The sequence below is a fragment of the Ochotona princeps genome, chromosome 15 (genome assembly GCF_030435755.1).
Source record: "Ochotona princeps isolate mOchPri1 chromosome 15, mOchPri1.hap1, whole genome shotgun sequence".
NCBI lineage: Eukaryota > Metazoa > Chordata > Mammalia > Lagomorpha > Ochotonidae > Ochotona > Ochotona princeps.
The window spans coordinates 7206001-7220696 of NC_080846.1; the positions used below are offsets into that span (position 1 = coordinate 7206001).

A 14696-nucleotide genomic window follows, 5' to 3' on the forward strand; every position below is an offset into this window, starting at 1 on the left:
AGGCATGCTGGCATCTACCTGGAAGGCAAGGTGGGGAGGGCTCCCTGGAAGCCAGAGGGTTATAACCGGGCATCATGCCCACCTGAGGAGGAGCCCAGCCTCTTGGGTGGAGGGTGGGGGACTGGGGGATCAGTTGCCCTTTAGAAGGGGGTCCCAGGGTGCTCCTTTGAGGCTGTGATATGCCCATAGGAAAGTCCTCGGCAAGGGTGATGGATGGATCTGGGGACCCTTCCCCAACACTGAGAATCAGGAAGCTGCCTCAGGTGCTAGTGACCTGGCTGATAACCCAAGTGGCTGTGCTTCAGGGTCCCCAGACGCAGGCTCTCTGAGTCCCTCTGTGGGACCACAGGGTGAATTCCAGGCCCCACTTGTGGAAGAGAGATCCCCAACTCCTTACTGTCCAGCCTCTCTTGAGTCCTGGAGGTTGAGGTGTCCTGACCCCTAGCCCTGCTTCAGAACAAGTAGATACCCACTAATGCAGAGGAGACTGGCTAGGACATGCTGAATCCACGAGCGTGATCTCCCAGGCTTAATCAGCAGGAAGCCAAACTGGACGTGGAGCAGCTGGGACTTGAACCAGTACTCTGAAATGGGATACCACTGCTGCAGGTGGTGGTCTAACACATTGCTCTACAACGCTGGCCCCTCCCCCTGTGTGGTCCTTCTCACGCTAGCTTAGGGTCCCCAAGAGAACCCCGTTAGGCAGGACAGTTGCTGCGAGGAAAGATGAGGCCTGTCTTCCCACTCAAGGAGTGAGATATACATCAGGGGGAAGAAGAAGCTGCTGCAGAAGAAACAGCCAGTGCAGAGGCCCTGTGGCAGGACTGGAGCTGCTGTGTTCAGGAAACTGCATCACTGCAGCTGGGACAGCCCTGGGAGAGCGGGAGGGGCTGAGGTCAGAGGTCAGGCAGAGCCTCTCAGCTAAGTGGAAGGTCTTCTGCTTTAGCTCTAAGATGCTCAGGGAAGCGTTTGTTAATTAGTTATTTATTGGAAAGACAGAGGGAGAGAGAGAGATCCTGTCTGCTGTTTAACTTTTTCAAATGCCTGGGGGTCTGGCCAAAATGGGAAACCAGGAACTGGACTACTTGGCTTATCACTGGCTTCCTCCCAGGGTGCCCACCTACACAGGAAGCTGGAATGGAGAGTGGAGCCAGGATTTGAGCCCAGACACTCTACTATAGTGGGTCTAAACTGCTGTCCCACACACGCAGCCCAGAAGAGCTTCCAGATGAGACAGAAGGCCCAACGCAGGCCTGCCCAGGACCACTGGGTGCGTGTCCAGCTATGTTGGTGGCTTCTGTCTGCAGCCCGGGGGAAGGAACACTCTCAGGCCCCCCTGCTTCCATTTGTCTCCCTGGTCCCTGCGCACCCAGCTCTGACAACCCAGGTGGGGCTCTCCTTCCCTTCATACTCACGCTCTAAGTGCAGCCATGCCTATAGTAAGCTTGTTCCTTGAAGATTACTGAGCTCCTACACATGCCTCAAGACCCAGATTCCAGGAACCCTCCCACTGTGTCCCTAGGCAGGCTGAGCTCTGCTCTCTCTGTGCCTGTGTCCTCCTTGGAGCTCCGTGTTGGGCACACGGCCAACCGCGTGAGGGAGAGCCAAACACTCTGATTCCCTGATGGCCTCATCACCATCTGAGGTCACAGTGATCTCCATGGTAACCCCCTTGGAGAGCTGGGGAGGCCGCCCTTCCCCTTCCCCCTTCCCCCAAGCAACAGCTCACTGAGCTTCCTCACTGGTTCTACAGATCGGCTCTGTGCTGCTGGACCTTCAGCACACACCAGAGGGCTTCTGGAGCTTTCTGACGCGATGAGAGAGGTTGGGAACTGAGGCTGGTGGGAAGGACATATGTGGTGGGTGGACTGGGACCCTGCCAGGCCGCGGGATTGAGACTTCTTTCTGCCTATTGCAAGTTGTCTGCCAGTGTGGGCACTCCAGCCTGCACCTGACCCATTAGCATCCTGGAACCTTTCTTTGCAGGTCATACACTGGCACAGGACTTCACTTCTGATGAAGCCAGTTCAGGCTGCCCCTTGGGGTGGACGTTGGGCACAGGAGCAGGAACGCGCCTGCACTGCAGTTCACTTGAGGATGTGTATGTGGCTTCGTTTCAGCTCCATCTGCTGAGTGCCCTATCTCTTGAGAGCCTCAGCCATCCCATCTGTGAAAGGGGTCTGTTCCTCACTGCCCTGAGCTCCCCACTGGGCCCCCTGAGTGAGGCTGATCCACTGCATGTGTGCACCTGCTGTGTAACAAATCATCCCCCAAATGCAAACAGAGCCTGTCACAAGCGGCCATCGAGGTGTTGCCTGGGCTTCTCAGCAGAACAGGATCTGAGTAGAACGCTCACATCAGGATTCAGTTCTGCATGAAGCCCTTGGTCAGGAGCCTCTCTCGCCAAATGGGGCTCCCCAAAGGCGCCTTGCAACAGTCAGTCGGCCTCTGTCGGAACCAGTGGACCAAGAAGAGGGCGTGAGTGCCCACAAGGCACTCGTCAGTTCCTTGGGCAATCTGGGAGGTGACATCCCATGTTCTCTTAGTCAGAAACAAGTCACTCTTAAGGGGAAGGAATTTTAATGGAACAGCAGCAGGGTTCCCAGGGAGCCTTCTCCCGACCACCTGCTGGCCCCCTGCAAAACACATTCACGCTCTCCAAAGTCTTACTCTGGCCACTGCCTGGTTCACACTCCAGAATCAGGCCACAGACACTAGGCCCTGGTTCAACGGGGCCTATGAAGTCCAGTGATCTTCCTGGAGCTCGTCTAGCAAGCGATGCCAAGACAGGCACAGCATACACACACACACTAACTGGACCACAGTTGTTATGGGGTCCAGCCAGTAGGAGAGCAGGTGTTGGACTGACCTCCCCAAAGGCAGCAGTCATTGGCTGACACAGCTCTCAGCCCCGGCCCCCACAGGCTCTTGCTCCTACCCTCTGGAATTCTCATTTTTCCAAGCCTTCTTTGAGCCACTGTGCTCTTTGCACTTTGTGCTGTCACTGCCAGCCCAGCTGACAGTCTTATTAACTCAGTGTATTTACACACACACCTTCACGTCTCTGGGTTCATGCCAAAGGACACACCTTTAAGCTTCCTGGAGGCTTGGCCAGAGTCTTTTTTTTTTTTTAAATCTATTTATATTTATTGGCAAGGCAGATCAGATTTACAGAGAGAAGGAGAGACAGAAAGATTTTCCATTATCAATCTCCAAATGGCTGCAATGGCTGGAGCTGAGCTGATCTAAATCCAGGAGCCAGGAGCTGCTTCTGGGTCTCTCATATAGGTGCAATGGCCCAAGGCTTTAAGCCATCCTCCATTGCTTTCCAAGGCCATAAGCAGAAAACTCAATTGGAAATTGAGCAGCCAGGATATGAACCAGTGTCCATATGGGATCCTGGCACTTGCTTGAATCTTCACAGAGGACTCAGATCTTCTGTAAAAAAAAAGTGGAGCATCCAGGACACGAACCAGAGACCATAAGGGATGTTGGCATTTGCAAGGGAAGGATTAGCCAATTCAACCATTGCATGGGCCCAAGATGTATTCATTTACTTGAGAATCAGTTTTCAGAGAGAGAAAAGTCTTCCCCATACTGGTTCACTCCCCAGTTGGCTGCAACAACCAAGGCTGTTCTGGTTGGAGACCAGCAGCCGGCAGCTCCAGGTCTTTCACATGGGTTCAGGGTCCCAAGGTTTTGGGCCATCCTCTGTTGTTTTCCCAGGCCAGAAGTAGGGAGCTGGATCAGAAATGGAGCAGCTGAGACTTGACCCAACACTCATCTGGGATGCTGTCACCTCAGGTGGTGGCTTTACTTTCTGTCATTGCACCTGGATATCACCCTTCGATGGGTGGTAGATTGGCTGTGTCTCCTGGCTGAGGGTCTCCCACAGGGTTGCCTGGGGTTTGCTCTCAGGTAGTAGGAGGGAATCCATTCCCAAGTGTCTTCAGGTGGTATAATTCATGCATGTTTCCAGGGACTGTTGGCCATGGGGCCTCTGTTCCTTAGGTCCTCAGGGACCCTTGTTACATAGGCTTCTCTGTGGGATGGTTCAAAACATGGCAAACAGTGATGTCACATGTCTGGAGCCTTTACTGTCACTCCAGGGTCCTACCGCCCAGGGAGACCAGAATTCTAACATAGGGGGTGGAGCCTTAGCAGGCCTGAAGCCGTCTTGGATTCTGATGACATGCCCCCACTTAGAGCTTACTGTACATCTGCTCATGGCTTGTTCCACTTCCTATTTCCAGATGAGATAGGTGCATCCTGGAAAGTTGGGTAAAGAGATAACAGTGCCTTGCAGGGCTGCAAGGATGACAGCTTGCCTAGGTCTAACCAGCTACCTGCCTATTCACACCAGCAAACCCAGGAAGGGAACAGATCACAGGTCAACCTAGGGTGACATGGCTGTATCTGGGCAGATAAATGTCCCAAGATGAGTGGTCCATTGGAGGTTGTGTAGGAAGCGGAACAATCATCAGTTATTAAATGTCCCATCTAACAGAGAGTTCTGCTGGGTGTGCTGTCATGAGAAAGAGACTGATCTAGCCTCCCCATCCCCCATGGGACTGTAGACGAGTCACTGCTGAGCACCCTGCTCCCCATCTTCAGACCTCATTAAGCCTTCAATTCTGCCCTCTTCCTCCTGTCCCTCCCTTGTTCCAAAAGACACTCATCTTGTGGAGACACTTGGGCCCTGAGCCATGGCAGCCTGGGCTCACACTGCAGCATGCTCTTGTCCCTAGCTCCTTCCCTGTTTGCTAAGCTGTTTCTCTTCCTCCACCACTGGGCAATGCACCCTGGGGCCAGGGACCAGCTGGGACAGTTATAGTTGGAGGAGAGGATAAGGAGACAAGAATGAGAGGAGCCCAGAGTCCCAAGGCCATGTCTGAGTGCATGAGAGTGCCTTCTGCACAGAGCTGGGCAGCTGGACACAGACTGATCCTCCCCACACCCTCCCCCTGCACCCACTCCCAGTTCCTCTCCCTTCCCCCCACCCCCAGCTGAGCTCCAGGTTCATCTTCCCACATGGGACTCTGTGTCATCTGAGATGGTGAGCACGCTGTTTTGTCCACAGGACTGAGTTGAAATTGCCTGTCTGAAGCAAGAGTCCATGGAGCTGGGCCGCCAAGCAGGTAGGGATGGACCAGGGACCATAGACGCTCATTGTGGAGCAGAACAGACTTGGGCGTGGGGGTGCCTGGTTGCTGAACAGAGTGTAGTGTGGCCCGGGGAGGGAAGGGAGCAGGGCTGACTGTACTGCAGGAGTAGGGGAGGATTTTGGTGCTAGAACACTGGATCAGGTCTCCTTTGAGAAGGTCCCAGGGCCAAGAGGAGGGTAATTGGGGCTGGCTAGTGGGGTAGGGAGGCGTGGCTCAGTGGGGCTGGAGCACATTCCTGCTGGAACTTTCCTCCAGGGACCCCAGTGACCCATGGGCCAGTTCAATGCTCAGATCCCAGCCTCTGGCGGCAGCTCTGGGGGGCCCAGGAATCTACATTATTAATGAGCACTGCAGTAACTGATACATGATCATGTCTTGAAAACCCCGCAGCCTGGCTCACATTTAAGGCTTCCAGATGTAAGGGCAGCAGGGTTGCAATGAAATGCCTGGAATGCCAGCTGCAAACCTTCACTCATCTGTTCATACATTCATTCATTCCACAAGCATTCTTCCTTGAGAGGACAGGGGGCAACTGGCCTGTCACTGTGTGACACCCAGCACACAGTAGGTGCCATTCCAGGAGATCAGAGATAATCCTGGCTACTTTAATAGCTTGGGACCCTTCCCACCCTGGTGAAGGGTGGGGAGAAGATATCTCCCAAAGGCATCACCCAGTGATGGCAGAGTAAGGTGACAGGCCAGAGATATCTGAGCTGACAGCAGCTGGCTTCTCTGAGAAAGGCCCCTGGAGCAGGGGGCAGGGGGCAGTGCCCCAGCAGGGCAGTGGCTGGGCCTGCAGGGGCTGGAAGGCTACGGAAGCCCAGTTGCTCCTGACACTTGACTGTCAGCTGTAGTAACCCATGGCCAAATGTCGGGCGCCTGCGCAGTGAGAATCTCTGACTGAGCAGTCCCAGATATGCTGGTCTCTGAACTGAGAGAAGACATGACTAGATTGCAAGTTAAGCCTTCTAGCTCCCTGGGTTGGCATACACAGCTGGTACCAGAAGGAAGAGAAGTGGGGTTCTTAGGGGTCCCCAAATTCAGTGTTTCCTTGGGCAGGCCTCTGCTTGCCCTCTCATTAACTAATTGTCGCTCCCCGCACCAACCCAAGTGGGCAGGGCACTCTGGCAAGAGTTGGGGGAGGTCCAAGTGAGCATGTGAGCACCCCACTCCAGTGACTCTCAACTAGGAATGGAAAGCAGGTGGGTGGGGAAGCGGGCTGGAGAGGAGCAGGATGGGAAAATCTGTGGCCAGGAGCAGTGTGGAGCATGTTAGAAGAGGGAGCTGAGACAGCAGAGGGAGCAGGGGGCCCTAAGCACAGATAGGTGGAGTGCCCTGATCTAGGTCACAGAGCCAGGCCACGGGGCAAAGCCTGAGAGACCACCAGGTGTCACAGCAGGCCTGCAGGCTAATGTCACCTTCCCCTGTGTCCCTTTGTTTCTTCCCCCACGCCTCCCCTCCTACACCTGTCTTGTTCTTTGTCTCTCCCCCTCCTCCATGCTCCCTCACTCACGGTCAGGTACGACCAATTTGGCTCATGGGAACAGTGCCCAGGAGGGCCGGCAGGATGTGGAGCCCTGGAGAACTTCCTGCAGCTCCCCGGACATTTCCAAGCTCAAGCAGCAGGCTCCAAGCTCCAGAGGCAGCAGCTTCCTTGGACGGGGCCCCGTGGAGGAGATCCGGCCCCCACCCCCGACTCCTGCTAGCAGGGACTCTCTGGGGAAGAAAGGGGAGTTCAGTCCCTCCTCCAAAGAGAACGGAGTCTCCTTCCAAGGAGGGACGCTGCAGCAACAGGAAGACCCCAGCTCCAAGTCTCAGGACCAGAAAGGCAGCGTCATTCCCAACAATATCCGCCACAAGTTTGGAAGCTCCGTGGTGCAGGAGCTGGTCTCAGAGGAGCAGGTGGCAGGGCAGGGCCCTGGCGGGGGTGAGAGGTGGGCAGGGGCAGCTGAAGGTGATGTGGGAGGATCCTTGACAAGCAGCACATTGAGGTCTCCATAGCAAAATCATCAGAAAGCGGCCCTAACTGGGTACCTCCTACTTGTCAGGCCATGTGCTTTGTGCAACATACATTATTCACATTCTCTTCCCTACCACCCCCCTAATCAGGATGTACTGCCATTGTCCCCACCTGGTAGATAAGGTGCCCAAAGCTTAGAGGACCAGTCGGTGGGATGGGGATCCCAGCCAAGCCAGCAGCTCTCTCAAGTTCTGGCCCTAACCCACCTCGCACTTGGGAACCTTCTGTTTGAATGGGATATTTACCACTCGCACACTCCCCTGCAGAGAGACAGGGGCCAACTAGATGCCACTTGCCAAGTCTACAAGAGGGGAAACAGGCCCACTGACTTGTCCTAGTCAGCAGCTGACAAATGGCAGATCTGGGATATGAGCCCGGTCTCCTGCTAGGCCTGGGCTCAGCTTTTCCTTACCTCAGTTCTGCTCATTGTCCCCAGGAGGGAGTTGGCCTCCCAGGGAATGCTAAGGACCCACCTGAGGCTGGCTGGGGTGAGGCTCAGGTTGCAGGTGGCCCAGTGGGGTCTGGGGCTTCTCAGCTGTGCAAACTGGGCGACCTGCCCAACCCTGCCCAAAAGACCTGGTTTCTCACCTATGAAATGGCACATTAAGTGTCGTCCTCTAGAGGCCACTCTTGGTGTTGCACATAGTAAATGCCGTATTGTGGGAGGATGCTACCTCCCTTGAGACCCCTAGACCCTCCAGAAGAAAGAGGGCATGAGAAGCAGGACCTTCAGCTATAACAGCTTCCTAGCCCAGGGGGATTGGCTGGAAGCCCCCCTGGGGGCTAAGCTTGGTGAGAGGTGAGGGTGAGTCCATGGGAGCAGGGATTGGAAAGCAGGTGGAAATGTGGGAAGGGGGCCTCACATCTGCCTTCCATCCTGCACTCCTCTTGCTGTCCCCTGACACAGGCTCAGAGGGCCATTGATGCAGTCTTGGAGGACCAGAAGCGGGCGAGCTCGTGGCCTAGCCAGACCCAGAGCCCTGTGGAGAACTCGTCCATCTTCTCAGACTACTACGATCTGGGCTACAACATGCGGGCCAACTTGTTTCAAGGTCAGGCTGAGGGCACGGCTGAGGGGTATGAACACCCATGGTTCCCATTGCTTTGGGCAGGGGAGGCTTTGGGTGTGACCCCCTCCTGGTCTAGGATCCCAGACTCTCATGCCACACCTAGCGAGGGCGTAGTGCTCCTGGGTCAGCTCCTGTGCTGGGCAGGGATTGGAACATCAGTCCCCAGCAAGTCTGGGGATCTTACATACCAGCAAGAGGCCACTCTCGCCCAGGCATGTGTGGGCTCAGAGGCAGTGCCACGTTCCTGGAGTTGTAAGCTCATCTCAGATGTTCCAGGTCCACAGAAGGGTCCCATCATTTCTGTGACTGTACTGTCCCCTCTGCTCCCTGGGCACTCCCTGGGATGACACTGGTAGCATGGGCAGTGTTGGGAGGACAGGTGGCAGGTGCTCAGTGGTATTCGTCCTCTCATTGTCTTTCCTGGAGCTGGAGGGGCGCCCTAATAGGGAAGAAAAGAGTGGGCCAGGGCTTGCTATGGTCAGAGCGGTTTCCTTGGGATAGGGGTGCTGCTGTCTGCCTTTGCATGGGCAGATTTAAGGTCAGTGGCTCATGACAGGGGTTGTCCCCAGAGCCTTTGATGGGTACCCTCGCCCTCCCTGCTGTGATCCCACTCTGCCAGCATATTGTCAGGCTGCCTTGGTGCAGAGGTCTGCTCCTTCTGGCCCTTCCCAGGGATTTCAGAGCCTTGCACACTGGGCCTCCTCCTGGCTCAGGTCCCCATTGCCTGGGGAACCAGACACCCACTGGAAGCTTTGGGTTTTTTCTTGGAGTTCGGAGAAGGGGTGGAACATGATTCACAATGTGCCCTGCGTGGGGCCCCAGGAATCCCACCTTCCAGCTCTCAGCTTACATAGATTCACACTCTGTCTACAAAAAAATAATATTTTAACTGGCCTTGGCATTGGAGTTTGGAAATGGACAGGTACTTGGAATAAGGACTGCGCCCTTCACTGTGTCCTATCCACGCGTTCTTCTCTAGTCCATGGGCTCCAGGCTCAGCCTTTGTGCTTGTTGTTCGGGTTTGTAGGGGGCCCGGGCTTGGACTTGGATGGTTGCCCAGGAAACCAGAGGCAGGCCAGGTAGGAGGTCCTCTCTTAGAGGGAGGGAGGACGCCAGGCCAGAGCAGAAGAATGACCTTGTTTGACTTTGGTGAGTAGGCCACACCTCTTGCTGTATGGAGAATAGGTGCAGAGGAGCTGCAGCACCGATGGCAGACCAGTGCAGACGGTGGCAATTTATACAGGTGGGCCAGGCTGCGGTGGCTTGGTCTAGGGAGCTGGGTTGGAGCCCCAGGCCATTTTGGAAAGTACGCTGGTACACTCTGGCCACTCAGAGAGATGATGGAGAAGGTGGCCTGGTACAAGAGGCTCCTGGGAGTTTGTGTGTGGTAGATGCATATGCTAGTGAGTGGATGTGGAGTGTGCAGGAGACATGATGCAGTTGGTTTCCAGGTATTTTTGACCTGAACAACTGGAAAGATGGATTTGCTATTCACTTGTTCCTAGATTAGTTTCCAGAAGGAACAGGTTGAAGAATTCCACTCCCATGCTGAGTCATAGAGGTAATCTCTTGCGTAAGTGTCCTAAAACACTTAGCTTTATTTTTCACCTTTAATCCCTGTGCGGTTGATTTCTGTTTATAGTGTGTGGTAGACACTCACCTTAGAGTTGATTGGCTCAGTGCCTTCCACTGGGTGGCTCCCCCTTCTCTGGAGCAGGCTGTGGGGCCTTGCTGTCCAACGAGTACCCCTGGTGTGTAAATTGGTTTTCGGGTTCCCTGTCCTGTGCACTGCTCTAACCTGTTGCAGGGAATTCAACACAAAATACAGTAGCAACCTCATTTCTTGTCTCACACGAAAGAATTTTCATGTGGACAACACCAGTTTGCAAAGCAAGATTTAGTGAAAGACAAGAGGGAACGTGGCTCCTGCCCTAGCAATAGGAGGGTGCTCCAAGGGAGGAAAGACCTGAGGAAATGGTGAAAATGGTGTCTTTTATGCACCATCTCAGGGAGGGGGTTCACATGAGTCACCCCAAGGGCTGAAAGAAGAAAAAAAAAAAGCTTATTCACAATGGGTAGTAATGTCTACCACCTCCCCAAGAAACAAGGGTGAGCCTTGTGGCTTCCTTCTCCTACCCTGAAGATGGGCTGAAAACAGAAGTACTATTCCTTTGACCATGACCCAGAGATGAGATTAGTGTTGGCCATGCCTCCTTGCTTTTGTTATGGCAACAGCTATAAGAGACACAAACTGATATGTTGATTCTGTCCTCCAGGAAGGGTATGGAAATAGGGGGAAATCCCATTTTTACATTTTAAAGGATAATTTTACCAAGAAGCACGATTTTATATTTTAAAGCTAACTTCACCAGGGACCAGAGACCCTAATTGTCTATTATTGCGTCTGACTCCTCACACATTCCCTCCCCGCTAACTGCTGTTAGGGGTCTTGGAGTGACAACTGCTCTATCTGCTTTGTGCTAAAAGGGGGCGTTGTTGAGTACCAACAGCAGTGGAGGGTCCTTCGGGGGTGATCTATAGGTTCCCAGTAGAACGTAGGCGTCATCAGAGGTGCCTGGAGTGCCGTTTGGGCTCTGAGTGCTTCTTGTTGAAGTCTAGAGAACAAAACAAGATAGTTATAATCGCTCCCAACCTAGCATGTCATGGGTCAGTTGGCATCTTAACTGCCAAGATGTTGGAAGTATTGTCTGAATCTGATTGGGCCATGAGTCTCCTCCCTCTTCCACTCCATTTCTAGATTCTTCATTTTTCTTTTCTTTTTTTCTTTAAGATTTATTATTTATTTTTATTGGAAAGTTAGATATACAGAGAGAAGGAGAGACAAAGAGAAAGATCTTCTGTCTGCTGATTAACTCCCCAATTGGCCACAATGGCCGGAGCTGAGCCAATCCAAAGCCAGGAGCTCTGAGCTTCTTCTGGGTCCCCCACGCAGGTGCAGGGTCCCAAGGCTTTGGGCTGTCTTCGACTGCTTTCCCAGACCACAACCAGGGAGTTGGATGGGAAGCAGAGCAGCCGGGATTAGAACTGGCGTCCATATGGGATCCTGCTAGGCTACTGCACCAGGCCTGGTTCTTCATTTTTTTTTTTTTTTTGATTCAACTTGAGACTAGCTTGTCATTTTCTATGAAAACTCGTATTGAGACCTGATCAGGGACACACCAGCCCCCTGACTCAGGGTAGGGCTGTGGTCAGCTTGGGCAGATGACATTTTCCAATCCACAAATGTGCTAAACGGTGCCACCCACTTTCATCTTTCTTCAGTAGCTGTCACCATTAAGTCATTTCTGTCTAAAATCATGTAGGGTTATTTTTTTAACATTCCTTTGGACTCCCCACCCCTTTTTGGTGTCTATTTTGACTGCTTCTATCAAGTGATCACTTCATAAAGAGGTGACTGTCTAACCTCGGCTGCTGGCAGACACAGATGGCGATTGTGATTCTTACGTTTTCAGCTTCTGCGCTGAAGCTCTGCCCGGTTCACCCACTAATTCCACCAATGTTTCAATCATTGCTGCTTCGTAGGAATGATGACCAGTAGCATGATTTTTTTAAACCCAAGAATTATTTATTTGAAAGATAGAGTGAGTGAGAGAGAGAGAGAGAGAGAGAGAGAGAGAGAAGGACAGAGATAGAGTGCACTTAATCTTCCATTCACTGGTTCACTTCCCAAGTGGCCACAACAGCCAGGTCTGGGCCAGGCCAAAGCCAGGAACCAGGGCTCTACCTGCAGCTCCCAACATGGGAGGCAGACGTGGGAGCGCTTGGAGCATCTTCTTCTATTGCCTTCCAGGCACGTTAGCAGGGAGCCGGATCAGAAGCAGAGCAGTGGGACTTGAACCGTATCATGTGGTTCTGTTACCTTTGAAATTGCTTTCAGGGCTTTTTTTTTTAAGTTTAAGATTTATTTATTTTTATTGTAAAGTCAGATATACAGAGAGGAGGAGACACAGAGAAGATCTTCCGTCTGATGATTCACTCCCCAAGCGACCACTCCCCAAGCTGAGCTTGTCCGAAGCCAGGATCCCGGAGCTTCATCTGGGTCTTCTATGCAAGCGCAGGGTCCCAAGGCTTTGGGCCAACCTTGACTGCTTTCCCAGGCCACAAGCAGAGAATTGGATGGGAGGAGTCGGTTCTAATCCCGGCTGTCCAGATGGGATCCTGGGGCATGCAAGGAGAGGACTTTTGTTGCTAGGCTACCGTGCTGGGCCCTCAATACTTTGTTTATATGCAAACAATGAACTAATCCAAATTCAACTTTGTCATTTCAGTCTTTGAATTCACACATACACATGGAGACCTAAGTTTAGGACAGAGGCCATGGCGCTTGTTTATGGTCCCAGGAGGAGTTGAAAAGAACAATGAAGGAGAAGCCATTGTCTTCTGGGAGAGGGTGTGGCGGTAGAGCAGTGCCGGGCTCTCTTCCGGTGGAGCGCCTGAGACAGGGATTCGTTCCTCAATGAGCTAGCTGGTCGCAATTTGCCTGCTCAACTGAGCCCTTTTTTATACCCGCTGGGGCTCAGCTTTGCATGTGTCTCCCCCTTTCAGATTGGGGAGGGGTCTGAAATGATTTTGTTTCACACACCTTGCAAGCAGGTCCTAGTTCACAAACATGTCCTGATGTGCCTCTTGGCGCTAAGTTACACACCATCACATTTCAGAAACTCGTGTTTCACACATTTCACACACAGGTGAAACATTATACCAGCTAATATTCCAGGCATTTCATGGTGTGAGAAGATGGAATATATAGAAAAATGTTTTAAACAAGTTTTGGTTATTATGCTTATCACAACCTTGCACCTATATATGGTATGCCAACATGGCGGTGGTGGCTTTAAACACTGCGCCACAGTGCTAGCTCCCCCAACATAAATTTTCAAAAGTAGCTTTGTACCAAGCTCCATTTCTGACATGGCTCCCGTGAAGCCCCTGCAATTGGACTGACAGGAGAAGGGGGAGGTGAGTCCTGCTTCTGTTTTGGGAAGGGGCGAACAAACACATAGGAAACTCAGTAATCAGGGTCGGACACAATTCTCACGCTGACCTGGCCCGTCTTCCGTGATCTGGCTGCATGACAGCCTGATGCCCAAGAAAGTGGGTTCTTGGCGGGGTTTAGACCACTGGGTAATACTACTCCCCAGAGAAATGCTCCTGGGTTATCTTGACACCCAAGCACTGTGAGAGCCAGGGCACCGGTCCAGAGCTCTGACTCAGCACTCTGCTATATTATAAGCATTTAGAGCTATGAACAGGGGACTCCAACAACACTTCCAAAGCAGGATTTTCGGAGCTAACATGAAGGTGTGCCAGGTTAAGCTGTTGCCTGTGGTACTGGCATCCCATATGGATGCTAGTTTTAGTCCCAGCTGTTCTACTTCCACTCCAGCTCCCTGCTAATGCGGCTGGGAAAGTAGCAGAATATGGCTTTCTGGGCTCAAGTGTTTGGGTCATTGCTCCCACAGAAGAATCTTCTGGCTTCAGCTTGACCCAGCCCTGATCATTGCTGCCATTTGGAGAGTGAACCAATGGATAGATTTCTTAATGGGCCTAGTGCGGTAGCCTAGCAGCTAAAGTCCTCACCTTGCACACGCCAGGATCCCATATGGGTGCTGGTTCGCGTCCCGGCTGCTCCCTGCCTGTGGCTTGGGAAAGCAGTCGAGGACTGTTCCATAATGTACTACCCACTGGGACTCCCAGGCAGCTTCCCTGGCCTTGGCCTCTGCTGACTTGGTGTGTATGGGAATCTCTTTGTGGTCTTCTGCAGGGGCCCCCCAGGAGACAAAGAGCCTCATGAAGGCTTCCTACACACCGGAAGTGATTGAGAGATCCGTGAGGGACATGGAACACTGGCATGGCCGGAAGACGGATGATCTGGGTAGGTGGGGAGCTGGGCCAAGTGGGTGGGCAGAGCAGGAGCCCAAGGCTGCAGTGAACTTGGATTTGGGACTGGGCACTGCTAGGGCCTGGGCAATCTAAGGTTGTTGGTCATCCCTGCTGGCTCCTCTCCCACTCTCTGTAGGACGGTGGCACCAGAAAAATGCTATGAACATGAACTTGCAGAAGGCGCTGGAAGAGAAATATGGAGAAAAGAGCAAGTCCAGGGGCTCCAAGTACTAGCGCTGACACAGAGGAGGCCCCTTGCCTGCGGCTCCAAGAGTTTGCGATAAAGAGAGGCACACACCTCAGCCCGTCTCCTCTGCCTCGCGACTCTTTCCATGGGAAGGGGGAAGGAGATGGGGTTGAGAGAACAATTAAGTCAGAAGATCTGGGGACCCAAACTGTCGGACCACCCTCTGCACAAGTACACACACGCACACATATGTACACACACGCACGCTCACACAATGGCACATGCATGTACAAGCACATGCACACACACCCCCACATGCCTTCCCCCTCAATAGCAGGAAGGCGTGCCGC

The 14696-nt window shown here is 53.0% G+C and overlaps 1 protein-coding gene across 2 annotated transcripts; it reads left to right on the plus strand.

Annotated features, from left to right (window-relative positions):
• The first annotated feature begins 1721 nt into the window (after positions 1 to 1721).
• Positions 1722 to 14461, plus strand: CIMIP4 (ciliary microtubule inner protein 4). Of its 2 annotated transcripts, XM_004589765.3 has the most exons (6): positions 1722 to 1824; positions 5081 to 5138; positions 6685 to 7067; positions 8093 to 8237; positions 14041 to 14151; positions 14296 to 14461. In XM_004589765.3, the coding sequence occupies exons 2-6, from the start codon at positions 5117 to 5119 to the stop codon at positions 14391 to 14393; spliced, it is 759 nt and encodes a 252-aa protein (XP_004589822.2). In that variant the 5' UTR covers positions 1722 to 1824; positions 5081 to 5116; the 3' UTR covers positions 14394 to 14461. The 2 variants fall into 2 exon arrangements, with proteins under 2 accessions (XP_004589822.2, XP_058529149.1); XM_058673166.1 differs by lacking the exons at positions 14041 to 14151; positions 14296 to 14461 and adding an exon at positions 10357 to 10449.
• Positions 14462 to 14696: the final 235 nt, after the last annotated feature.

Excerpts from the sequence above, each read along its gene's own strand:
- CIMIP4 (XM_004589765.3), top strand. The coding sequence starts at position 5,117 with ATGGAGCTGGGCCGCCAAGCAG. Across the intron at positions 8,238-14,040 it reads GCGGGCCAACTTGTTTCAAG|GGGCCCCCCAGGAGACAAAG; the intron begins GTCAGGCTGAGG and ends GGTCTTCTGCAG. Across the intron at positions 14,152-14,295 it reads CCGGAAGACGGATGATCTGG|GACGGTGGCACCAGAAAAAT; the intron begins GTAGGTGGGGAG and ends CACTCTCTGTAG.